We start from the raw sequence: 27,998 nt of genomic DNA, 5'->3' as shown, positions 1-27,998 counted from the left end.
TTTTAGTTAATCCGACTGCTTTCTTTGGCCTTTCCATAGGAAGTTCTTGTAAGATTACTTCATCTCGGGACTTCCTGAAGCACGGTAACCCCGTGGTTTTCTAGAAAATCTCAACATTTTCCTTTTTCTTGTCGCCTATGAGAAGAAGACGAAGAAGACCAATAAGAACAGGGCGGGCAAATTGGGCAGCTTACAGTAAGAGAAGCACAGTAGCGGCCTGTAGCCTTTTTGCGCATATTACAAACTTGCCGTTTTTTTTTATACTATGAACGCCGCATTGGGGCAGCTCGTTCTTGTAGAGCAAGAAGATTATAAGAATGAAAAAAAAGGTTAAACCGCAAATATATAGCGTAGCACCGGGCTGCGAACGTTTATTAAACCCGACTTTGTACAGAGGCCAAATGCTTAATTTAGCCTCTGGCTGTGGCTGGCTCTGCGTGTTTTCGAGAACCGAGATTCGGGCTTTCATAGCCGAGAATTTTTTCGCGATGGTATCGGTGATGTTCGTGATCATTCCCTTGAGTTCCTCCAGGCGGTCATGAATTGGGCGTTCAGTTTTCTCTTCGAGTAGTACTAGTTTGGAGTCCACGACTTGCTCAATTGTAGACTGAGCATCCTTGGGTTTAGCATCAACTCCCTTACGACGTCTGGAAGGCTGTATAGAGGCGGTTTCGGTCTCTGCGTCGGCGGCTTTGGCAGGTCTCTGGGGAGCTCACTGCGTGCCATTTTAGAACGGGTGTGCAGCGCCGAACCGGAAGGGAGTGTAGTGGTGGTGTCTATGAACTCCTGGTACGGGAGCTGTCCTGCCGCCTGTCGGGCGAGCTGTGCACGTAACTGAGCGTTCTCTTCCGCTATGAGTTCTATAATTGGCCGGAGCTTTGCTAATTCCTGCTGTACCGGGTCTGCCTTATGTATGTGCTGCGCGAACTGGGAGGCCGCTGCTGTCCAGCTCACCTTTGAGGGCGCACCGGAGCTTGTAGTGCCTTATACCGGAGACCGGAACTGGCGTCGACCGAGAGAGAAATAACATTTATTGAAAGAGCTCCCCCTTATGGGGCGGTGGCGGCTGCCCACAGGTCCGCAGCGACCTGGAGGCATCGGGAGGTGACTAGCACCTGGTCCGAAACCTCGGAGCTCCGCATGGCCTGCTCCGAGGCCTGGGGGGTGGGGAGGGGTGGGTAGGGATTCTTGGGGCACTGGCAGAGGGAATGAAAGTGCGTGTCCACTGCACCACAGTGCGGGCAGCGAGGTGAGGGAAACAGGTGGGGGTGGGAGTGCTGTAGGATCGTGCGATGCGGGAACGCGTCCGCTTGGATGATGCGCCACATGCGGGCCTCCTCTGGTGATAGGGAGCTGTGTAGGGGGGGGGGGGGGGAGGGTTCGACGGTTCAGTTTGTGGTGCAGTGTAATGTCGGTGTATGTGTACAGGGGGATGGGGATGCTGTGGTTAGGAGCAAAAGAAGCAGGAGCCCGGGTAATGAGTTCTCGAGCATTTGAATGTACAGCCGGTGTGGGCCGGAGTCCACAGTAGCTCCACAGGATCCTGAGGAGGGTGTCGGGGGATGATACGGAGAGCTTGTGACGAGATACGTCCCTTAAGGTAGTTGGAGAGGGCATGCTGGGAGTCGGAGAGGATGGTGGCGGGTTGGGGCTGTTGAACTATGGCGAGGGCAATTACAACTTCCTCTGCCACCGTAGGAGAGGGGGTGAGGACAGACATGGTTGTGGGGTGGGGAGGACCGTCCATAGAAGTGGCGTAAGCCTGATTGTTTGGGTATTGAGCCGCGTCCACATAGATGGTAGTGGGGGAGGGTGGGTGGGAGATGGCGTGGCGCTTGGCACGTGCCATGCGGCGGCCTGCATGGTGGAGAGGGTCCATGTTGCGAGGAAGGGGTTTGATGAGGAGTAGGCGTCGTATGTGGGGGGTATAGGCAGTGGGGGGGGGGAGGGAGTTTCAATTGGGTTGGTATTGAGGGAGGCTAAGATGTGGTGTCCAGTGGAGGAGCGGGAGAGACGGAGGATTTGGGAGGAGTGGTGCGCTTCGATGAGTTCCTGTGTAGTGTTGTGGAGTCCCATAGCTGTAAGGCACATGGTAGAGGCATGGGGAGGTAAAAGCAACGCGTGGCAGTAGGCTTTGCGTATAAGGCCGTTGAGTTGTGCGTGTTGGGTTTGTGTGAGAGGGGTGAAAGGAAGGTGGTAGGTTAATCGGCTGATTAAAAAACTTTGGAGAAGACGTATGCGGTCGGACTCGCCCATGCCATGTTGGCGGTTTGCCACCCCGCGGATAAGGTGAGAGGTTTGGACTACGTATTGTTTTATGTGAGTGAGGGCTTTGTGAGTGGAGCGAGTGAAGGTGATGTGGAGCCCTAGAATACGGAGATGGGTGGTTTGGGGGATAGGTGTGTTGTGTGCAAATAAGCAGATTTTGGGGGGGGGGGCAGTTTTGTGTGGTGGAAGGACGAGTAGGGCTGACTTGGTGGGGGAGCAGTTCAGCGTGAGGGGTTGAATCCATTGCAGGGTGGTAGTGAGACCTGCCTGTAAGGTTTCCTCGATGTGTGCGTCGCTGCCTGAAGGAACCCAGATAGTTATGTCGTCTGCATAGAGAGTGCTGCGGAGGTGTGGGATAGTGTGGAGGGCTGTAGCTAGGGAATAAGAGCTATGTTAAAAAGAAGAGGTGATAGGACAGCCCCGGCGTCGACCGAAGCGGCTCCGCTGGCGAGCGGAAGAGGAGCCGCGATGGCGAGTAGTTGACCGGCTTTGCCGCCGTTGTGGAGTGGGGCTGCCTTGCGTCCAGTAGACTTGGGTTCGGAGAGCGTACGAGCGATCCGAGTCCCCCTTGTTTGTTGATCGTGGTTTGGAGCGGGAGTGGTGCTGAGTTCCTTGGGATGCGGTGGGGCCCGTGAGACGCGGAAAGGAGGTGGAACGGTCCTGTGGGTTGCGAGAATGCCAGGGGTATCCCCATCCTTGTCGTGAAAGGATCATCCGTGGCTGTGTTGTCGGTGTCGTCTTTGATCCCAGCGGCGTCGCTGCAGTAGGTATGGGGCGATACCGCTGATTGCATGTTTTGTCGCCTGCCTTGTGGTCCAGTCCACAGATGGCGCAGCATGGGGAGCAAGGGTGGACAGTAGTTGGATTGCGAAGACCACAGACCGGGCAGACTTCGAGAGTATAATTATCGGGTTTTGGGCAGACGTCGACCCTGTGTCCATACGCCCCGCATCGCTCATAAACTTCGTGTTTTTTCTTATGCAGATAGCACTTGCATTCGTTCCCACGATAAAGAACGGATAGGGGACGGTGCCACCTTCGAAAGCAATAATCACTTAGCGGGAGGTGCCAAGGCGTCGGGCTTGCATGATAATGGGGTTGCGGTTGTTGACAAGGCGGCGGGTAGTGGGGTCGGCGTCATCAGTATCCGGGATACTGTGTATGACGCCCTTCGCAGTACCTTCGGGAGAGGCGGTGTAGGCGCTCAATAAATGAGTACGGTCCCCGAGACGAAGCGAGTCAACGCGTCCATAAAGAGTTGCTCTGGTAAAGCTAGGTGTGCTGACGACACCGGCTGACACCGGCTGCGTGGCGCATGCTGTCGTGGAGCGCGGCGTGGCTGCATCGTCGTAGGTCGGGGTTATTCGTCGGGTGGGGAAGGATTTTCACGTCGGTCGCTGGAAGCTCCGGAGCTAGAAGATCTTTGCGGTGGCCGCGAGATGGAGAGCGAGGGCGGCTATCTTGCCTTTGTCCTCCGGCATCGACGTGGCAGCAGGAGCTCTGTTGGCCATTGTTCGGCGACGTTAGGGTTAGCTGGGCCAGCTCGCGGTGGCCCTGGTGACGGTAGCTCTCGATCCAACCCGCAGCGTTATTATAATCTTCAGGTGAGAGGCGCTGCGGTCGCCGTGGAGAGCAGACGTGCTCCACATGAGCTCCGCAGATCTCACTAATTGCGCCGAGTTAATTGACTTTGAGCGAACGGATTTCAACTCCTTTGTGTCCGTGAACATCTCTGGACTCTACTGACACCATTTTTGGCCCGGTTTACCGAGTGAGTTCCGAATTTTCGCCGATTACCGGTGAGCGCGGAACTAAGCCTAACTGGCCTCGCCTAGGCTTAGCTCGAGTTCGGCCGCGGCGCACAGCTGCGCCGGCCGCCCGGAGACGCCGGTAGCCCCGGCGCTCGCCGCGCTCGGCTCCTCCGCTCCGAAGATGGCCTCGACATCATCTCAACCCAACGCTGCTGTCACCCACAACCGTTTTGCGGCCCTCGCCATGGAGGACATGGAACTTGGCGCCGACGAGAGCAACAACACCACCACGCCGTCGAGGACGACGGAGGTACTCAACAACGCCGGCCGCACCGTTATCGCGGTCCTAGGCAGCGACCTGAACCCGAGAGACACCGCAGGTTGGAAATTCACCGCAACGAAGCAAGTAAGTCAAGTCCAACTTCAGCCCCAGGCTAGCAAGGACACTCAAAACAGCAAGTCAACCTCGCAATTCAGTGAGAGTCAAGCAAAGCGAATCGTCGCAAGGGTTACCAAAGCATCGCGCCTACCGGTAAATCTACCGAAGGAGGAGCGGAAAGTCATCATGAGACCAAGGGGAGGACTCTGCCTCGCAAGGCTCGAGGTTGACGTAGTCCTATCGGCAGTTATCACAGCAGCGAGCGTTGCCAAAACCGTGGCCATGGCGGACACCATTTGCACAAACCCGACGCAAAACATCATCGTGGTAAGCACACCAGATGAAGATCGAGCAAACAAATATGCAAACGTACGCTCCCTGTACATCGGGGGCTAGAACTACGAAACATACGCTTAACGTACCGCCCCTCACGGTACGGCGAAGGGAGTCATCAGAGGCATAGCGCTGGACGCCACGGACGAAGACATACAGAACGACATTGCGCACCCGGCCAACCCATTAGCGCTGGAAGCACACAGAATTGGCAATACAACATCGGTGGTCATTTTATTTCAAGGGACGAAGGTTCCGAGGAATGTCAAGTACGGCCCGTGCAGAGTTCCGTGCGGAATCTACAAGCAACACTACGACGTATGCAGAACATGTGGGAGGATCGGACATCGCGCCGACGTGTGTCCCACGCCGGAGACCAAAATTTGCTTCGCATGCGGCGCACCGAACCCGGCACCCGACCACGACGGGCAATGCAAGCCACGTTGCAAGCTGTGCAACGGAGCTCACGCCACGGGGACGGAAGGCTGCACACGCAAATACAAAGTGCCCTTTGTCGTCACTCAGCGCAGATGGGCAAAGAAGATCAATGAAAGGTCATCACTATCGCAAGTGGATTTTCCAGAATTGCCCCCGCCCTCGCGAGGACAATGGAAACAACAGCAACAAAAGCAAGGCGAGACGCCTGGAACCCGAAGAGGGCGCAGCCGTTCGAGGAAACGCGATAAAAGCAGAGGCCGCTCCACGAGCCGGGGAATTACCTCGCAAGAGAAGATGTACTGCAACCAAGGAAGACAACAACCGGCGCGACAGCTCAACTGGGCCCAAGCCGCCAAGACCCAAGAAACGGTACACACCAATGCAGCGCTAGACCAAATTAACAGAGCGTTACGACAAGAAAATGAGCAGCTGAAGAGGAGCCTAGCCGAGCTAACTGCAAGGCTGAACTCATTCCTTGATGCGCAGAACAATCAAGCGTTGAAGCTGAGGGAGCACTCGCCCCAGCCAAGATTACAAGAAACAACCCCGCAACCCCCGGCACCGGAGGAGGAAAAAGATAACATCGAGATGGAAGCACAACCTAGCGCGGAGAACAACGACAACGCCGAAACCGAAACGGGAGAGGCAGACAGACCGTACGGACCAGCACCAAAACGGAGGGCGCTCGAAGTCGCACGGGAAAGACGGGTCAACATGAGGTTGGATAGACTCGAAGAACGCCAGGACCAACTGGAGACGAAAATAGACCGCCTAGACCAGAAAGTCGGAGCACTCGAGCAGAAAGTCGACGCACTCGATCGCAAGATAGACGTAATCATCCAAGCACTCGTTGCAGCAGGCATTATACCACAACAAGCGCTGAACCTAACCCAACCATAATGGATAGCACAGCTAAAAAGGATCAAGGTAACCACCAAGCACGAAAACAGCGCAGCGGGAAATTAATAATATGGCAATGGAACTCCAACGGCTTTCAGAAGAAGAAAGCACAGCTTCAACAATACATACTACAAGCCGAAAATACGCCCGACGTCATCCTACAAGAAACGCTTAGCAACGAAGCACCGACGCTACCAGGGTACAGATCGTTTGCGAAATCCCCCCCAAGCGCCCGTGACACGGGATCTAAAAAGGGGAGGGGAGTCTGCACCCTGGTGAAGAAGGGACTCATAGTAATACAACACGATCTCGTGCCACGCAGCGCTATTGAACACGTGACAACTGAAATCGTGGCCGGCAAACGCAAAAGGCGCACGAGCATCACGATAGTCAACCTCTACAGCAACCCAAGGCAACACAAGCAAAAGTTTAAGGCACTCATCCAGAAGACGAAGCAGATCGCGGGGGACAACATCAATTTCATTGCAGGGGACTTCAACGCACAGCACAGACTCTGGGGTTACCCCGAAACCACCGAGAAGGGACAGCACCTGTTGGACGACATGACAGAACTGGGCTACCAGCTGATTAACGACCTGGAAACCACAACAAGAAACGCACTAACATCAACGCAGCGGGACACAAACCCGGACCTGACGTTTCTGGGCGAAACCACGAGCCCACTAAGGGTGAAATGGAGAAACACCGAGGAGACACTGGGAAGCGACCATAAGATCCTCGAGATAGAGATACCCATCAGAGGCAACATCAAGGAAAGCAGACAACAGCACATTGTGGATTGGCATGACTACAGACAGAAATTAGAAGCCAACGGCCCGGAAACCATAGAAGACATTGAGACATGGGCGAACCTGCTCAACGGCACGATCCAGAGCGCCACGCAAACGGTCGACGCCGAAGCAGACGGCGTGCAAATCGACAGCCGCCTAGCGCACCTCATGGAAGCCCGAAACTCACTTAAAAATCGCTGGAAACGACAACGCCACAACAGGAAACTAAGGGAAAGAATAGCACAACTTAACATCGAAATCGAAAAACACAGTAAGGTGGTGTGCCGGCAGCAGTGGCACGCTGTATGTCAAGAAGCAGACGGCCAGTTACACAAGGGCAAGACCTGGAAACTACTACGGCACCTGCTGGATGAGCAACAAACCAAAAGAACCCAACAATACATACTCAACAGAACCCTGCACAAGGCGGTCACAGAACTGGGCGAAGACGAGGTGAAAAAGCGCCTCAACAACAAATATCTCCCGGAAACGCCGGTGGATCCGTTACCGGTATACACCGGCGCGGACAACGCACTCCTAGACGCAGATATAGAGGAGTGGGAAGTGCGTGCGGTGCTCCAATCGATCAATTGCAAGTCGGCGCCCGGGATAGACAAGATCACCAACAAGGCACTGAGAAATTTAAGTGATACGGCAATATCCGCCCTCACTAAATATTTCAACCGGTGCTGGAAAGACGGAAAATTACCACAGCAATGGAAGACCGCCAAGACGGTCCTAATACCAAAGCCAAACAAGCCACCGTGCATCGACAACTTGAGGCCCATATCCCTCACGTCATGCGCCGGGAAACTACTCGAACACGTCCTGCTGAACCGCTGGCAGCAATACCTGGAGGAAACCAACATATACCCGGACACCATGCTCGGCTTCCGGGCCAAACTCTGCACGCAGGACGCCATGTTACTGCTAAAACACGAAGTGATGGACGGAAAGACCAAAGACAACACAGCGGTACTGGGGCTGGACCTACAGGGCGCGTTTGACAACGTGCACCATTCGGCCATCCTCAAGCAAGTATCACACCTCAACATGGGAAGAAGATCCTTCACATACATCAAAGACTTTTTGACCGGACGCACCGCACATGTAGTAGCAGGGGACCTACAGCTCCCGCCCAAACAATTGGGAAGCACGGGCACGCCGCAAGGGTCGGTGATTTCCCCACTGCTCTTTAACCTCGTGATGATTGGAGTTGCCAACAGGCTAAACACCATCCAGAACGTTAAATATACGATATACGCAGATGACATCACGATTTGGACAACGCAAGGCAGCGACGGACAGATCGAGGCGGCGTTGCAAGAGGCGGTGTCAGCGGTGGAAGATTACCTACAGCCCACGGGGCTAAAGTGCTCACCGGCAAAATCAGAGCTGATGCTAATCACTCCACGAGGCAAACGCTTCAAGGAGAGACCAGTGGACATCACAATCAAGACGGGCGACGGGGGAGAAATTCCCAAGGTCAAAACACTCAAAGTCTTGGGTCTAAGGCTCAGAGACAAGGGCAGAAACGAAAAGACCCTGGTAAACGAACTACAAACAAAGATATTTCGAGCCGTTCAGCTCATCAACAAGGTGGCCACAAGACAGCAAGGCATGAAGGAGGACAGCCTGCTGAGACTAACACAGTCATTTGCAATCAGTCACGTCGCATACGTAGCGTCCTACCACAACTGGCGGGCGGACGAGAAGAAAACAATCGACGCCGCCATCCGTAGGGCATACAAGAGCGCCCTCGGATTATATCACCACACGAGCACAGAACACATGCTCGCTTTGGGCGTACACAATACGCTCGAAGAAATCATGGAAGCACAACGAACAGCGCAATACCAACGCCTGGCTCAAACCAGAACGGGGCGAGCCATCCTGAAGCGGATCGGCATGGAAATCCCACACACCTCGCCAAAAGAAGCGGCCGCTCTACCCCGAGACGTACTGCGCAAGATCCGGATACCACCTGTACCGAGACACATGCATCCACAGAACGATCAAGAGCGAAGAACAGCAAGGGCTGTGGCTCTAACCAAAAGCCACGCCAACGATCCACATGCTTACTATGTGGATGTGGCCAAATATCACAATATACGCAACGCTTACGCGGCGGGGGTCATCAACGCAAGCACCGGAGAACTCGTCACCTCAGGCAGCATACGGTGCAGGACGCCAGCGCAGGCAGAAGAATACGCCATCGTGCTGGCGCTGCACGCACCGGATTGCCGCACGATAATAAGCGACTCGAAAACGGCGGTCTCCAACTTTTCGCAGAATAACGTGTACCCCACTACGACAAGAGCACTAGCCCCAATCACACAGAACAGAAGACTGGCAACCAACGTCACCATCAAGTGGTTCCCGGCGCATGCTGGCGAGCTGGACGAGTCGGCTGGCCCGAATCGCAACGAGGAAGCAGACAGGGAGGCGCACGCGCTAACAAGACGCGGGCTCCCGTCATCGCTCCCCGCAATACGCGAGGCAAACCCGACAGAAGCCGCTGCCGAGAACGAGAACAGCGAAGAGTATGCCATCACAACGTACGGGGAAGTTCTGCAATGGTACAGAGCGAACCGTAACAGATACCCACCGCCTCATCGGGACCTAACACGCAAAGAAGCGACCACCCTACGACAACTACAGGCAAGAGCGATATGGACTCCGGTATGGGCGAAACACGTCTGTCCGGAGATATATCACACAGACACGTGCCAACGGTGCAAGAAGGCGCGAGCCACCCAGAGCCACATACTCTGGGAATGCTCGCCCCCTGCACCCAACACCCAAGACAACGAGTTGCCAGACGAGATCTGCAGCAAGCTCATCAGCACAGAACTCGGTAATCAACGGGCCGTCGTCCAGCACGTCCTCGAGCTCCTGGACCGGCAGAAACCCGGGACGTCGTCTCGCTTGCGAGACAACGGATAGGGTGAACGCGGGGCTAGGACGAAGACATGGAACACCACAACGAAGAAGCAGCAAGACTACCCACAGAGACAAGGTCCAGCACGTGCCACGTTCCCCTAGGAGCGTGAGACGACCGGTGCTCGCCTTCGGGCTCGCAGCACGGCCGCCGCCAACGTGGGGCAAGCGGGCACGCAAGAGTCTCCCCTCCCACACCCCCTCCCCTGAACTGCCGGATCGATTCAATAAAGTTGTTTCTCTCTCTCTCTCAGGTGAGATAGACTCACCCTAGATCTCGACCGTCGGCATGACGGCGGCATCTTCTGACGATGGAGCTCTCCGAGTGATGTCACGTAGCCGCGGCGGTGAGCCCGGATGCCTCGCCGGCAGTCGCACTGCTGAGTACGCTCAACTTAAGCTGCTTACCGTAATAAAAATCACCTCTGCGGTTAGCGCAAAACTTGCAGACGATAGTGTGGTCCGTGGCTCGGTCCAGGTAGATACAGGCCACCCCAAGTTAATTAGACGCGGCGTGAGATGCGACTGCTCGTCATCGATCTGCCAGAAGATTCACAGCCTCCACAAGACCGCACAGCAAATGATACGTGTACATGGGGTATACAGGGGCACGGTCAAAATTTTTCGAACCAATTAGCGGACAATCGTTCGCACTTTCCTTCCTTACCTGAATCTTAATCCAACAGTAGCCCCTTTCTTTGTGATCCACGCTCCCGTCGTTTACCCTGGAAATCTCTTCTGAAAAGGGACACAGTGCCCTAATTGCCTCGTGTGTCTTCTCTTTCCCGCCTAATTTTCCCGAGTGGACGAAGTTTCTCTCAGGAGGCTTCGGCCTGGGGTGGCTCTCACGCCTTCAGTCACCTGGACTCCGGAACCTGCAATAGAAGACCCAGGAACTTGTCCCAAGTTGTCCCTTGACCAGGCTGATCAGCTGTCCCCGGATCCTGCTGCTCCATCATCACCAGCCATTGCTTGGAGGCACTGCCTTCAGTGACGACACCTAGAAACAAGCCAGCATCGGGTGCCGCGCTCCATTGGCAGCAGTGTCAGCACTCCAAGCAGTCGCCCGAATTTCTTATCTGTCTGCGCAGGTTAGTCTCTAATATCCAGAGATCCACTGACAGTAAAGTGCTCCGAATCCGCAAAGAATCCGACTTTGTCCAAACTCGTGTGGAGTGACCGCACCAGACGTAACCTATGTAGATCGTTATCATACCCCTGTCATGCCCATCCTTCTTGGCTGATGAATTAAGGTAGTTTCTTTCTAGCGTCTCTCATTCTATAATACATTTCAACGCGAGAAGTCTGCGAAAAAAATTTGATGAAATTCACATTTTACTTTCATCCTTTGATAACCATTTTTCTATCATCGCAATTACTGAATCTTGGCTATCGGACGAAGGTAAGGACCTGTACTGCTTCCCTTCGTATTCACCTGAATATTGTCACAGGCAAACAAGTAAGCATGGTGGCGTACCTTTATTTGGGTCGTCTAATATGTCCTATAAGCGAAGGTATGATTTTAACATCTTGTTAACCAACTGTGAATCTGTCTTTATTGATTTCTATCCTTCTTTTATAAATGTCGATGGCAAATCTTTTATTTGTGGCTGCATTTATCGTTTGCCATCAACATCTATTCCTGAAGTTTGCTTAGCACTTCAACATTCATTAAACAGTGTATGCCTGGAAAACAAAAATACGGATACCTTGGGTGACATTAATATAAATTTACTTGATAACACATCTCCCGGCAGTATTAACTATACTAATACAATTGACAGCTTCGGATTTGAGTGTCTTATCAATATTCCAACTCGTCAGTCCAGTACTGGCGGTATTTTTTAATGATCACGCCCTGTCTAATCTACTTACTCCACCTCTAGCTAGTGTTCTTGACATCGATGTTACCGATCACTGCACCATTTTTTATTAAATTTAACAATACTCAGCACCCACGTTCTTTTGCTTTTGTAAAAAGTATCTTAGATAAAGAAAAGTTAATTGAAGTGATTACAAAAGTAGTTTGGTCTGAAATAATGCGTACAGGTGACACGCAGAAAGCTTATTCCCAGTTTTTACTGATAATTTCATCATGCTTGCTTTCTAGCTCCTGTACCCGGAAATGTAAGAAGCAATTTCCATTTGCAGATAATCCATAGATGACCGACACACTACTATCGGCCATGCGCAGACGAGATAATCTTTACAAAAAAAAAAAAAACAGCCTTTCAACATTAAATGGTTGCTCAGTATAAAAACCTAGCTAATGACGTTTTTGCGCAGCTGAAGACCACCAAAAGAAAGCATTACGAACATAAAATAACAGAAGCTGACCATAACTCAAGAAAAAAAAAAGGGAAATTATAAATTCTTTCCTAAATAGAGGCATGCGTCACGATCATATCTCCAAAATATCACATAATGGTATCGAGTATGTTCAACCATTCATATGGCTAACGCTTTCTGCAATTACCTTTTTTAGTCACGATCAAAACGACATTTTCAGTTACGAGCCTATTTACGCACGGCTACCGCATTCGTTATTCCTATCCCCTATAATACCCCACGAAATCTTTAATACCATACACAACCAAAAAGTAACGAGCTCCGGGCTTGACAATATTCACCCCAGCCAAACACAAATGGCCGCTCATCTCATTTCAGAGACACTTTCTCATTTAATTAATCTAATGTTTAAAAATGTTGTATTTCCGGAGGAACTTAAGCAAGGTAAAATTATTCCAGTCATTAAGAACGGTGATCGATCATTGCTTCCTAACTACAGGCCCATATGCATGCTACAATTTTTCAGTGAAATAATTAAAAAAATATTTGCAAATCGTCTAACAAGCTATTTGAATAAGTTTAATATCCTTTCTTCATGCCAATTTGGTTTGCAACCTGGTTATTCCACTGATCTAGCCCTCCTTTCCCTTACCGACAAACTAAAATCATTTATTGACGAAGGCTGCTGCGCTGGTTCAGTTTTTATCGATCTGTCTAAAGCATTTGATACTATCAATCACTCTATCCTATTTACTAAACTCGAATTGCTTGGAATTTGTGGACCACGCTTATTGCGACTTAAAATGACTTACGAGAGAGAATTCAGGTTGTTTCCGTTGCTGACGTTTACTCACAAGGCTAGAACAACTAACATTGGGGCACCGCTAGGTTCTACATTAGGGCCACTACTTTTTTGTTGTACATCATGGTTTGCCGAATTGTCTTTCCTCTTCAAAATGTTTACTATATGCAGACGGTACCACTCTCTACAATTATGACACTACTGTTTCGTCACTAACGTCTAAACTAAATATCGATCTTTGTAACGAGTTAAACGGGTGTTGTCTTAAGTTAAAAATTAAGGCTTCTAAAACAAAGTTCGCTGTCTTCCATTCCCGCCAAAGGGCCATAGCATCCACACCATCGGTTACCATTGACAACCAAGAGGTTTTTGCTAGTGAACACTCTTCATTTTTAGGCGTCCTACTTGTCTCCAACTTGAAGTATCATCATCATATTTCTAACATAAAGAGAAAAATGGCTTATGGCATGCGCATCCTTATTAAAGCAAGACCTCCCTTCAGTCATTCAACGCTTCTATCGCTATACTTCTCTTTTATTCATTCACATATTACATACTGCATCTCATGCTGGGGCAATACATACGACACTCACCTTACCCCATTACAAATAATACAAAATCAAGCTATTCCAATAATCTCATCTGGTTCGTATAGCGCGAATGATCATTCATTGCTTAATGCAAATAATATTTTGTCTGTTTCCAAGGCGGTGAGTTATAACCTAGGAAATTTTTTGTTTAAAGTGCTTCGCAATGAGTTTCCGTGTTTCTCTTTTATGGCCGCTAGTCTTGTTAATACTACTAACACCATTAGGTTTGCTTTTATAAAACAATTTCATTTTACCGAAAGTAAAAACTAACTACGGCAAACAGACAGTGCACCTCTCGGCAATATCCCTATGGAATTCTATGGTACCCGCCATCAAGTCTTCCAACACATTACACAAATAAAAAAAAAAAGAATTGAAGTGCTACCTCATGTCCCTGCCTCAGACATAACCAAGATTGTTTCTGATGCTTTATTGTTCAGCGTTTTAAAGACGATAGTCTTTCTTGGGCTCCTTAAACGCAGAAATTTTGGTCTGTCTGTATGTCTGTATGTCTGTCCGTCTGTCTGTCTGTGACTCGATTCAGCCACCCGGCCAAAGCAAAACAATGCCTGCCCATTAGTCTTATATAGTCACAGCTAAATCTACCCGTCTATGTCCGGTGTAAGGTTCATACTTGTCAACATTGTTGAAGAAGAACAAGACATTACGCAAATATGAGACAGCAAATCAACACAGAAGTGATATTTGCAGTGTTCCTTTACAAAAAAAATCAAACATGCTTGCTTTTGCGAAATTAAATACTTCATCAACTGCAGAAAAAGAATTCACTTCGCCGTCGCCTACTGTCGCCCGCGCCACTATAGCTTCTTGCGCCATTTTAAGAAATCAACCGGCAACAGTTACGCAAGGTTCCACTAGATAGGTTCCACGTTCTGCTTGCAACGCACGTGGAGTAGGGAAACGCGGTTCTATAAACGTTGAAGTAGGGCGCCTCGATTAACGCGCGTCTCCGCCGTACAGCAGCGTTAGCATCGAGACACCCGGTTTGGAGCAGTGGAACGCGGGAATTTAAAATGATTTAAGCAAACCTTTGGCGTCTTTACCTTGGGAGGAGCGCGACGCAAGAGGAACAACATGAGAGGTGAGCGGCAAAGCGAAGGGAGGCATTTACTTCGCAATAGCCGATAAAGACTATCGTCTTTTGACGACATTTGCAACGAAAGGAGCAGATACGCGGCCAATTTTTTCTAAGTTGAATCTTTATAGTTATTGCTGCCACGTACTTTCATTTATTGACTCTGCTTTACAGTATTCGTGTATGCATTACTCTTTTCCATCATTTCCTGGCATTATTCACTGTATTTTAATTTATTTTGTACAGGAGCTCCCACTACAGTCTCCGACCTTGGGACCTCCTTCTGTATATAACCCCATGTATAATTTTCAGAAATTAATAAATTGATTGATCAATTGATTGATTGATTGATTGATTGATTGATTGATTGATTGATTGATTGATTGATTGATTGATTGATTGATTGATTGATTGATTGATTGATTGAAGTGTCCAGCTCCGGTGGCTGAAGCGGACGTCAAGTACCTCTTGTGGATGTGCACAGGAACGGGAAAGCTCGTGATAATGCGCTCAGAGTGGTTGGTATTCGGTGGAATAACCCGGGGGGACTTCAACCGCTGGGTGCAAGAAGACCGCTACTGCAGGTCGCTGATGAATGTTCTGCACGAGACAGGACTGCACACCTACCTGTAGGTGTAGAGTTGACCAGTGCTATCGATTTCCTGACTACCTGTCATTTTTGTACCCGTTCTCAACCCTTCTTTTCTACCTCCTTTTCTTTCTCTTGCTTTCATACTTTCTTCTGTCTTCTCATCTTTACACCTTCTACATATGCCGCATGGAAAAATGACGAAGTAAAAAGAAAAGAAATAACTTCTCGCTTCCTTTGTTCCGACAAGCCGCGGACTAGTAGTGCTGGTGCATTACAGCGCGCAGCCGTGGGGTGAGAGATCGCTTGCTGCGAAGGTGGGCGAAACGACAGGACCAGGGCAGATAATGTCTCGTCGCCGTCGTTGGATATACATGCAAATAGTTACATTAAAATCCCATATTATTGATGTTTTGCCTCAAATAGACCTGTTTCCTTTTCGTCGACACTAGACATCTTCGATTTACCAGTCCTGGACAGTCCGCGGGCAGTCCGCGGGCAGTCCGATTACTGCCATCGGACCGGAAGTCCCATAGTGAAATTCACATGGGAAAATCGAGCGCCGGATCGCGTCCCGGGCAGTCTGCCGACGAGTATTATACTAATAATGCTAGAGGGAAATATGGCGCTGCATTCGCGGGCAGTCGTGGGCGGCGCCTTTGCAGCTAGCGACATTCGTCGCCCACTCGGCTTTTTTTAAATGCAGAGCATTTCAGAAACTCACGATGTCACCCGCGTTGACGTCCGTAGTCGTAGTCCGCACCCCTCCCCCTACACTATATGTAAAAAAAATACTATCCGGCGCCTGGTTTCGATCCCTCGACCCTGCGGGCGGAACGCAATGTACATGGTGCTCTACCCACTGCGCCATAAAGCCGACACAGAATGGGAGGCTACAAACGCGCCTTATATCCTTCACTCATTCAAACGACGTCAAGAAGCTACTGATACAACGCATTCACTACCACCAACTCCCCAAACACTAAACATTAACGCAATACACCCACCCCCTATGCGACGCATTTACTCGAGTCCCCCTCGCGGGAAGATGGGCCCTTTGTCTCGAAGCCGCAATGAACAAAAAAGGAACAGCATTTTCTTCGTGTTTATTTTGCATGAAGCTTCTAAATAGTCACTGACAAGTAAATGTTTTTGAAGCTTCAATCTTATAACAACAATAACAACAAAACACATTTGAATAATCTTTTACACTAATATATATATATATATATATATATACATATATATATATATATATATATATATATATATATATGGTTGCTTTATTGTAGCCAGAGTCAACGTTTCAGCCTGTTCTTGAACCATGCCGGGACAAGTGGGATGTGCCTGCCCGGTGCATGACGGAACGCTCGCTGAAGTGCGGCTCCCTGGAAAGCGGCGCAAGATTTCCTTATAGTAGACATTATTATGAAGCTCTATGCGAGGACGATCTGGGAGTGAGAATGGAAGAGGCCCAATGTTGACAAGTGTGAAGCACGTACCAGATTTCATCATCATCATCATCGTCATCATTCCTTGGTACACTGCAGGACAAAGGCCTCTCCAATTGACCTCCAACTACTCCTGTCCCTCGCTGCTCGAGTATTAGTTGCCCCGAGTTTGCTTAGTTCGTCCCTCCATCAAGTTATTAGCCTTCCCCATTTTATAGATCCGTCTCTCTGTATCCACTCTGTTGCACTGGTGGTCCACGGGTTGCCACCTGGGTTGGTGGGTTGAAAATGTTTTGCTTATATACTCTTCTCGTTCAAGAGTTTTGGACGGGTGGCTGAATCGGGAGACGGATGGACGGACGGACAGACAGACAGACCTAGACAGACAAACCAGAGTTTTCAGGTTTAAAAACACTATCACCTTTAAAACTCTCGCCATACACCTAAATATTCAGGCTGCAGAGCGTGATGGGCATGCGGTTTTTTTATTGCGACGTAGAGTGCATTATTCCCTGCTTCCAGTTCTCCGATCTTCGCAGTGCTCTTGCCAGGGCTACGTCCAGCCGCTCAGCTCTATATTTGCATCAGCGCAAGTTAAACAGCTTCACCGCTTTGGCCTGACGTGCTTTGCATGATGAGCAAGAGACGTCCGCACATAGCGTATAGTCGTACGTGGATGTCTAGCGCGCCGTGAGTGACGAGTGGTTACAGGGGGGTCAGCCTTTCCCGGCGATCAAACCCCGCTTCTTGGGTGCCATTTTTCACGGAAAATCCACCTGCCGAGCCACGGATGCTTTTCTGGCCCATGAAGGCGTAGAAGTAGTTGTTTTGATCCCAGCTTGCGCCCATCTTGATGTAGGGTGTGGCCACAAAGATGTTACCCCCGGTCGAGCACCGAAGGACCAGCTCACCGGAGCTACGGCACACCTGCACGTCGCCCCGGGACGTCTGTCTGATGCGCACTCCACCGACCATCCAAATGTCGTCACCGGTGACGGTGGTGTGCGACCTCGAACTGTTCATGAGTGCGAAGCAGCGTTCGAAGATGTCCATTCCGCGGTCTGAGTTGGACCGGAAGGCGCGCATCGAGTGGTCATAGTTGAGGTTCTCGAACCTCTCAGCCGTCGACTCTATTCCCGATGCGTCCACGAGGTACGCGGGGCTATGGTTCAGGGCCGTGAAGGTGACCCCGCGGTTGGAGATCTTGGCTCGCAGGGGACCGGTGGCCACGTCCGCGTTCATGCGCTCCTGGAACGCGCAGCCGTGCTCGTGACACACGCTGCTGCTCTCGCCCCAGGAACTGATAGCCGCCGAGCAGTGTCTTGCCAAGTTCACAACCCGGACGGCGTAATCCACCGCGATGTCGACGCGCATCCTGCTCCTGAGCACGAGGGACAGCGTGCCGTAGTTGGTGAGCGCGGGGCCGTAGTACACGTCCTGCAGGCACTCCCAGACATTGCGCTCGTAGAGCTCAGTCACTGTCTCCAAGGCGCCGTAGTGCTCAGCCCTCACGAGGGGCACCTGGCCGACGACGGAAGTGGGAACGTACGCCATTGTTGCTCCCGGAGACAACGCTTCCTGCGGCGGCTGCGAGTACTCCCGGTCCTCCTCTGGCTGGTCTGGCACGTTGGAGTCGTACTCGTCCGGTACGGGTTGGTTTTGCGGGTTAAACTGGCTGCGGTCACCATTCCCGTAGTTCAGGGAATGGTCGTAAATGCCTTCCTGTTCACCTTGTCCATGTGATCGTCCAAAGTGTTCTGTGCTACCGCCATATCTTCGGTACGCAGCAGCCTGATAGTGCAGTTCTTCTCCGTGTATGTAAAACGGCTGCACATTTGCCTGCTCACCCCAAGCCTGATGTGCCAGATGAAAATACGCCTGCTGATGATGACGCCATGGTGACCCGCGGCTGCTTTGGTCACTTCTACGTGGGGAAGGGGTGGGATTGCGGTGCTGACAGGTAGCCATCGTCACGTGGTCTTCTTCCTCGCCTGCGGGAAAAAGAATGGGAGGGTTGTAAACTACGCTCATAGACGCGGTCATCACAGACGTCACAAATTCCCAGAAATAGTGGCCTCGCTCCTAATGCACGAGAAAGTGGCTTGTGAGAGGACATGCAGTGGCATTGTTGAATGAGTCGACGCCTCTGTTCGTCTTTAGCCAGCGGTATTGTGAACCGCCTTCTCAACAAAGACAATCTTATATGTTACAAAAAAAAAAAAATAAGTTGCGGAGTAACAGAGCAATAGAGTTAAAATAAGTAACAGAAAAAAAGTAGCGGCATTGTAATTCTTTATCTGAAGCAATGCCGTTGCCACCCGTTCCTCAGTAATGTGAGGGCCGCATTGAGATGCTTGCGGATACACGTGCACTTGTCGATTCCTTCGATACAGGAATTTTACTTTAAAGGAGGACGGGAAGGTAGCATAAAAAGGATACTTCACCTGTGCAACTGCTCACGATTTCAGTTATTTATGCCATACAAAAAGCAACATAGTGACCTGGCACACCATTGCACAAGTCAGGTGTCACTAATTTTTGTTATGGGGGCCGTCACTGCACGGAGTCTTTCCCAGCGTTCAAAACAATATACACCGAGATGTCGTGGTCACCATGAAAATTAAATGGAGCTAGTCAGCCCCTATACGTATTGTGAATCCTAGATTTCCTGGGCCGAAGTAATCCGCAGGCAGTCCCGCGGCCGGCCGACCTTCCTTGCACGGAACTTAAAGGACACGCGCCTAACAAATGTCGAATTGAATGCTTAGAAGCGTGTAGATACTCCAAGGTTTCGAATCGAAGGAAGCCATTGCGGCAGTTGTACAGGACGCGCGCTCGAGCGTTCTTTGAGTGCACAGATGCATGCTACGCGTGTGGTGCACGGTTAAGGCCGACATGAAGCGCACTGTACGCAACACGTGGTATTACGAATGGCACTCCGAGATGCGTAAACGAGGCATCGGGAGAAAGTTACAGAAATCTTGCGGTTGAGTGTTATCTTAGCGTCACCAGGCAGGCAAAAAAATTGAGGAGCACATCCAAGCCTGCCTATATATGTGTGTGTGAGGATGAGAAAGGATACGTGTACTCTGCTGAGCGGTGTTAGCAAAATTCATTTGTGATTCTCCCCACACATTCTTACCATATTGCTATAATACGGTATGTCGCCGTTCATTTGTAGCCACGTCGCGCGTCGCAGCCAATAGGGATTTTTATCGCTGCTGATGCAGGAGTCGCATATTACTTTCGTTTAGACAAGTCTGGTATACGGATGCAGCGGTGTACCACGAACTATGATGAATCAAAACAAGGGGCAGTGCATAGCCCAACACGGAACACCCATAATACCACTGTATGGTGTTACGTCAAATATAAGCACTGGTTGAGCAATCTTGATAAAATGCACGTGGACGACATGATTTAAACCATGAAAAGGGGCCCGTTCCTGGCAGCTCCCAATAAGTAAAATGTGGGCCTCCCAATAACTAAAAAAATACAGAAAGCGCCTAGAAGGAACATAGATCCGTGGTGCAAGCTTTGGCGCCAGTCGATGACCCGCTAATAGAAATTACGAGTTTTGGAATACGCGGGCCATCGCATGTGTCTCACTCCGGAGGTCCGGAGGTCCCTTTAACGCATTCAGGTCCGGGAATGCGTTAAAGGGACAACGTCTGTCACAAGCGCTTGTTTTTGCGGTTCAGTGAAGCTGCCCGCGTTCCGAAGCCCTTGTGACTCTAAGTATTGAAGCCCAGCAATTTAAGGCCGCCACTCACGAGTAACTTTGCCGTTCGCGGTGAGGAAGAAGCTTGGGCTGCAAGCAATGGAGCAAGCGATGCTGGTGGCCGGCGGCAGTGGAACGACCGAACCTCACGCACCAGCGCGTGCAATGCGTGGCAACAGCGTTTACTAGACCAATGATACCAATAAAAGCTAACTGAAGATGGGCGGAAAAATTACGTTTATTCTCTTGTTTTGTAGCCAATCTCATCGATTGTTTGGGCTTTTTCCCAAGAAGTTCCGGTAATATTCATACCATTTCAGAAATTCCGGAAATTCGAGCAAGGTAATTTCGTGGTTTTCTTTAAAAACGGCCACTTTTCTTCTTCTCGGCTTCGAGAAGAAGAAGACATTGCAAACTTATTGGTGATGGCGGTGATGACGACGACGACGACGACGACGACGACGACGACGACGACGACGACGACGACGATGATGATGATGATGATGATGATGATGATGATGCTGTATCTCCCCACCCCTCCCGAAGGCGGCCTGCAGCACTTGGGCGCGAGCGGCACCTTCGGCCAGTTGGTATTTCTCAAACTACGAGTAGCAATGTACCCAGTGCGGCAGGCCCGTCTCGTATATCAAGAAGAGGCGAAGAAAAAAAACAGTATATTCACCCAATTACAGTAATCCCTCGTTATAACGAAGTCAGCGGGACGGCCAACAATTTCGTTATATACAGGGTTTCGATATACGCGACAACTCGAGAAAAGCTAAAGCACTTGAGATTTAATTGCGCCACAGCTGTGAGGAATCAAAACACAATGTATTCCTTGCAAAACTTTATTATGGTGCAAAAAAGGCAGCTAGCTTTCGCTGTTCCAAGCTCTTGCTGGGCGCGAGCAACCGTTGCTTTGGCTGTTGATATGGCCAAGCTTTGCATGACGCTGCGGTCGCCGCACATAAAAGTGTCAGTGGCCACTTTTATAGGGGCGTGCGGGCGTCACGGAACGCTACGAGAGTACCGCGCTGTAAAGCGCCGCAAACGCAGGGGTTCGAATTTGAGGTTGTACTTGTTGAGCCAAAAAACGTTTAACTGCCCATTGTGGGTGCACAGCGCAATCATGAAAACCGACCGGTCTTACCCTAGGGGCTTTGCATGATGACTGGGAAATTCTTTCCCGAGTCGTGCAGCCGTTAAGTTTGCGGCACAAGAGTTATTTGGCGCTCTGCCAACACTGCGTATTGTACGGTTCGACCGTCGGTGTTCGCGCACGGCCGTCTCCGCCTCATTGACCAATGTCTAGAAACAAAATTCAATGACCCTACCACGAATTTTTACTGTTTGTCAAAAGTCGGATGGCGCGAATCGAGCATGTCCAGCTCGAGAAAATCGCCGGGGAAACACCAGCTTGCGTTGACCCGCCAAGTTGATAGCCTGACCCGCGCTGAGTCGCCGCCGCTCGGCGACACTTCCGCTCGCCACTTCGCTCTAAGCGGGTCAAGTTCTTCATGCTCTTCGAATAATGCGGCCTAAAATACATGTGTTTGGGGTGGGACCATTAGAAATTTCGAATAAAGCGATATTTCGAGTAAAGCGAGTTCGTTATAACGAGGCCAGGATTACTGCATATAACGTAAGACCACGCTGCAGGCATTTATCCAATCCTACTTGGTACATAAGCCACATTAGATGACGTATGAATAAAAGGTAAGTATAAAGGGGTGTAATTTGCACGAACGCCATAGAGGATTTTTGGCACATTTACCACGTAGAACGAAGCTGTTATGTCGCTTCCACTGGGGTCTTTCGTGACATGGGCGTTCATCAGAAACTTTTCCAACAATGATGGCTACAGCTGCCATCAATAGGTAGCAAAGTTAAGCAGTTCACGCCCTGTGCTGCTTTCACAAATGAGCATCATCATCATCATCGTCAGTAAATGACGAAGATGACCAGAGTAACCCTTATCATAAGTTTAGTCTGCTCCTGCTAAGAGATTTGAAAATTCTTTCTTGTCAATACAGATGGGGGGTTATAAGACTGGAGATTTAAGAGTGACAATGCAGATTCTAATGCTGGTCAAGTAAGTGAACAGAGGATAGATGACGCCCCTTCTCCAACTACTCCCAGGTTACCTCCCCCCCCCTCCCCGTCCTCAACCCGACACATATGCACCCTAGCAAATTCCGTTCGCCTCGAAGTTCATGCCACTTACTTCCTGGCCGCACTAGCGCCATCTGCTGGTCTCAATTGGGACACTCCTATTCTCTTCAGCAACGGCTACAAGAGCTTCGCAGTTTGGGCTCAGTGACGTAGGTGTAGCGTTGTATGTTTTAACGCTAGCGGCTTGGGTTCGAGGCCCAGCAATTGTAGCATTTTTTTGTGGGGCTCGTGTTATATTTTTATTGTGAATATTCGCTTAGGAAAATTCAGCGACACTTAAAAAAAAAACAAGGCTGTGGCGCATCTGGCCAAAACGTTTAATTAGCGTTCTTCATCGCACCGGAAATGCCTGGCTTCTACGTTGTGGTTAACGGAATGTCGCTTGGGGGGGAGGGGGGATTCTTCTCACCAAGAAGAAAAGTCCGTCAGTGAGGAGTGGAGCATGAGTCGCTGCACCTTATCATTGTTCTATTAGATTGAGATTCTGGCATAAAATACCTGTGATAAACGGGTACCATTTCTTGCAACATTTTTAGCCGGACTTAAAGGGGCTCCTAATAAAGTGGCGAAGGCTATAAAGCCTGGGATTTCACCCATCCGTCGCGCCTCTAAGTGCTGCGGATGCTACGAGATGAGCAGCTTCAGCAAAGCAACCTAGAGACACTTGTCAGGGCGCTTCCGTTCCGAGGTACACGCAGTCACTGGCTCCGCTAAACGCTCGTTGAGATTTTTTATTTTTAGCAGCCGGCGCGTGTTCTCCGCTTACTACTGGCTGCGTGTCACTGCTTTTCGCGTCGGCCGTGCTAACGATGGCACGTCAGTTACAGCATAGGGGAAACTAGCTTTTGAAGGCCAGACAGGAGGGCCCAAAAACATCGTTCTCACTCACGACAACAATTGAATATTTACACCTACGACTAGCGGCCCTCTTGAGTTTCTTGCATGCGGCGCTGTCGAGACAAACATGTCTTTCCGAGGCAGGGTCGCGCGAAAAAGATATAGCATCACCGAAGTTATTCGGTCACCGCTTTACGGACCGCGCCGACGACGATCCCAAGCACAATCATTTCACCGCACTATTACCCCATTTTACGCATTTGTGAACTGATTTTCAGCAATAGTCCTGATCTGCAGGCGGTGACGAGTTTCAGCTGCGGCGGTGTGTGCCGATTTGTGCGCGGTTCATGTCCACCATTAAGGGAGATAGTGATCCACGCTTTTGTTGTCTATCCAGGAAATCTCTTCTGATTAAGGACACAGTGCCATTATTGCCGTGTGCGTCTTCTCCCGTCCCACTAATCTTTTCCGGGCGGACGAAGTTTCTCTCAGGAGGCTTCGGGCTTGGGTGGCTCTCACACCTTCAGTCACCTGGAGTTCGGGACCCGCAATAGAAGATCCCGGAACTTGTCCCAAGTGTCCAGCTCCGGCGGCTGAAGCGGACGTCAAGCATCTCCTGTGAATGTGCACAGGAACAGGACAGCTCCGGAAAATGGGATCAGAGTGGTCGGTCTTCGGTGGGATAAACCACGTGACTTCGACCGCTGGGTGCAAGAAGACCGCTACTGCAGGTCACTGATGAACTTTCTGCGCAAGACAGGACTGCGTATCTACCTGTAGACTTGCCTAGTGTTACCGGTTTCCAGACTACCTGTCATTTTTGCACGCCTTCTCTCCCTTCTTTTCTGCTTCCTTTTCTTTCTCTTGCCTTCATCATTTCTTCTCTCTTCTCATCTTTACACCTTCTACATATGCCGCATGGCAAAATCGCGAAGTAAAAAAGGGCTGAGTATCTGCTCATTTCGTTGGAAATGTCGCCGAAAGACGATAGTCGACTGGCGCCCCTGACAAGAGAATGCCTCCCTTCTCTTTCCGCTCACCTCTCATGTCGTTCCTCTCCCGTCTCGTTCCTCCCAAGATAACACGCTAGAGGTTTGCTGAAGTCAATTTCAATTTACCGCGATCCACTGCTCCAAGTCGGGAGCCTCGATGCCTGCGCTGCCATACGGCGGAGACGCGGGTGAGTTCAGGCGCGTTACTACAACGTTTATAGAACCACGTTGCCCTATCTCCACGAACGTTTCAAGTGGAACGTCGAACCTATTTAGTAGAACCTTTCGTTGCTGTTTCCGTTTCATTTCTTTAACGCGGCGGCTGCCAGGAGCGCGGGAAACAGCAGGCGGCTAAGGCCCCTAAAAATTTTAGGGACCTTACAGGCGGCGGTTTTCTGCAGTTGATGTAGTACTTCATTTGTTATCGTAAAAAACAAGCATCGATAATTTTTTCAATCAATGAACACTGCAGATATTACTTATATATTCATTTTCTGCTTTACGTTTGCGTATGCCCTCTTCTTGTTCAACAGTGTTGACAAGTAGGAAATATATTGACACCGGAATTAGACATTTGGACATGGCTGTAGGTAAGAATAAGAATAATGTTTATTGTGTGTTCATAACCGCTATACATAGTCGAATATACAGAAAGAGGTCCCATAGAGGTCCCATAGAGGTCCCATAGAAGACTATTGCGCTGCTTCGGTTTCACTTGGCGGGGTGGCTGAATTGAGTCACAGACAGACAGACAGACAGACAGACAGACAGACAGACAGACAGACAGACAGACAGACAGACAGACAGACAGACAGACAGACAGACAGACAGCTGACTTTCTGGATTTAAGTAGCCCAAGAAAGATATTGTCCTTAAAAAAACCTCCTTTCCCTTCCTTTGTTCCCACAAGCCACGGCCAGTAGTGCTGGCGCATTACAGCGCGCAGCCGTGGGGTGAGAGATCGCTTGCTGTGAAGGTGGGTGAAACGACAGGACCAGGGCAGATAATGTCTCGTTGCCGTCATTGGTAATACATGCCAATAGTTACATTAAAATCCCATATTATTGATGTTTTGCCTCAAATATGCCTGTTTCCTTTTTTGTCGACATTGGGCATCTTCGATTTACCAGTGCTGCACAGTTCGCGGGCAGTCCGAGGACTGCCCTCGGACCGAAGTCTTATAGGAAAATTCACATGGGAAAATCGAGCGCCGGATCGCGTACCGGGCAGTCTGCGAACGAGTTGTATGCTAATATATGCTGGAAGGAAATATGGCGCTGCATTCGCGGGCCGCAGCGGGTGGTGCCACTGCAGCTAGCGACGTTCTTCGCCTACTTGGCTAACCATCCATATGGCTTTTTTTTTGTCTCGAAGCCACAATCAACAACAAAAGGGTAACAATTTTTTTTCTTGTTCATCGTGCATGAAGCTTCTAAATTGTCACTGACAAGTAAATGTTTTCGAAGCTTCGATTTTATAATAACAAAATGAATTGTAATAATATTTTACAGTAATATGGTAGCTTTTTTGCAGCAAGAGTAAACTTTTCATCCTGTTCTTGAACCATGCCAAGGACAAGTAGAACGTGCCTGCCCGGCACATGACGGCACGCTCGCTGAAGCTCGGCTCCCCTACATAGCGGCGCCAGATTTGCCTCTAGTATATGTTGTGTAAAACTATATGCGAGGAAGATATGGGACTGATAATGGAGGAGGCCTAATGTTGATAAGTGGGAAGAACGTACCAGATTTGATCATCGACATCACCACCACCATCACCACCACCAGCACTACTATCAACATCATCGTGATAATCATCATCATTATTCCTTGGTCAACTGCAGGACGAACGCGTCTCCCATTGATCTCCAACCACTGCAACCTAGCGCTGCTCGAGCCGATTCTTTGCCCCGAATTTCCTTATTTCGTCCTTCCATAGAGTTATTGGCCTTCCCCAACTCCTCGATCCGTCTCTCGGTGTCCACTCTGATGCCCTGGTGTCCACAGTTTACCACCAGGTTTAGTGGTTTGAAAATGTTTTGCTTATATACTCTTTCGTTCATGAATTCTCTTAACTTTTGGACGGGTGGCTGAACCTTGGGATGGACAGATGGAAGGACACAGTGACCGAGACAGACAAACCAGAATTTTTATCTTTAAGTAGCTGAAAAAAATTCAGAGCCCTTCCACCCCGTGAAAAGGGATGGCCAGCAAAGCTACGGTGCCGAGCCTCAACGTGAGGTTTGGCTGGGTTGTAGTCCAAGGGGTGCACGAAACAAAACACGTTTGTTTGTAATTTGCGATCAAGCGTTGTTCTCGGTTATTAACTGAAAGTCCAGTCCTGTCCAGTCACCGCTCCTCGCGCATGCTCAGCACGGCTCTTCACGAGCCACGTGAAACGGCTATCAAGCGGCTCCGACGCAGCGTCAGACTTGGCTATTGCGCAATTGAGGGCGCACACATGGGCACGCGCCGGCGCCACTGCGTCTGCTGCGGCTATGACGCAACACAATCCAACACAATCCACTTTAATCCAATCTAAATCCAATCCAATCGAAGCCAAGCCAAGCCAAGCCAATCGAATTGAATCGAATCTAATTCAATGCCCCTCGCGCATGCGCAGAACGGCCCTTCACGGCACACGCGAAACTGCTCAACCTCGGCCAGTGTAGCTTACGCTACAAAACACACAGGAATCTTGGGTAGAAATTTATTATAGCGCGGGTATGGTAATCACGGCGCATGCTCTATGAAGGCCGTAGGACCTTTTTAATTTTGTATGATTTTTTCCGTTCGGGGGTCTGGCGCGCAGTTTTACGATTCCGGGGATTTGAGTGGGCTCCACAACGTGGCGCTACGCTCGCTAGCGATTCCCGTCTACATCGCTCTGGGACCGGAGACGATCTGCTGGATCCTAGCCATTTACAGCTTTGCTGTAAAAAGACTATCGTCTTTAAAACTTCCGCCATACACCTAAATATTCAGACCAGAGAGTGTGAGGGGCACGTGTTTTCTTTATTGCGACGCACAGTGCATTATTCTCTGCTTCCACTTCCTCAATATTCGCGGTCTCTTGCCAGAGCTACCTCAGTCGATCAGCTCTATATTTGTATCAGTGCAAGTTAAACGGCTTCACCGCTTTTCCTGACGTGCTTCGCAAGGTGATGAGCAAGAGACGCCCGTTCATGCACAAGCGTAGACGCGTACGTAGATCTCCAGCGCATCGTGAGTGACGAGCGGCTACGGGAGGGTCAGCCTTCCCTGGTGATCGAGCCCCGCTCCCTGGATGCCATTTTTCACTGCGAATCCACCTGCCGAGCCGCGGACGCTTTTCTGGTCCATGAAGGCGTAGAAGTAGTTGCTGGAATCCCAGCTGGCGCCCATCTTGATGTAGGGCGTAGCCACAAAGATGTTACCCCCGGTCGAAGACCGAAGCACCAGCTCACTGGAGCTACGGGACACCTGCACGTCGCCCCGGGACGTCTGTCTGATGCGCACTCCACCGACAATCCAGATGTCGTCACCGGTGACGGTGGTGTGCGACCTCGAACTGTTCATGAGTGCGAAGCAGCGTTCGAAGATGTCCATTCCGCCGGCCGAGTTGGACTGGAAGGCGCGCATCGAGTGGTCATAGTTGAGGCTCTCGAACCTCTCAGCCAC

The 27,998-nt window shown here is 50.2% G+C and overlaps 2 protein-coding genes across 2 annotated transcripts; both read left to right on the top strand.

Annotated features, from left to right (window-relative positions):
- The first annotated feature begins 4,200 nt into the window (after positions 1 to 4,200).
- LOC144168512 (uncharacterized) lies at positions 4,201 to 6,069 on the top strand. Its single transcript, XM_077697482.1, is given in 1 exon segment — positions 4,201 to 6,069. A coding segment is annotated over 1 exon segment (1,869 nt).
- A 563-nt stretch (positions 6,070 to 6,632) lies between these two features.
- Positions 6,633 to 9,949, top strand: LOC144168511 (uncharacterized). Its single transcript, XM_077697481.1, has one exon. It carries the CDS (start codon positions 6,633 to 6,635, stop codon positions 9,804 to 9,806), a length of 3,174 nt encoding a protein of 1,057 aa, XP_077553607.1. The 3' UTR covers positions 9,807 to 9,949.
- Positions 9,950 to 27,998: the final 18,049 nt, after the last annotated feature.

The sequence above is a fragment of the Haemaphysalis longicornis genome, unplaced genomic scaffold (genome assembly GCF_048455015.1).
Source record: "Haemaphysalis longicornis isolate Haplotype H1 unplaced genomic scaffold, Haemaphysalis longicornis Haplotype H1 scaffold_2, whole genome shotgun sequence".
Classification (NCBI taxonomy): Eukaryota; Metazoa; Arthropoda; class Arachnida; order Ixodida; family Ixodidae; genus Haemaphysalis; species Haemaphysalis longicornis.
Note: the sequence above shows the minus strand (reverse complement) of the source record. Positions and strands in the feature narration are given on the sequence as shown.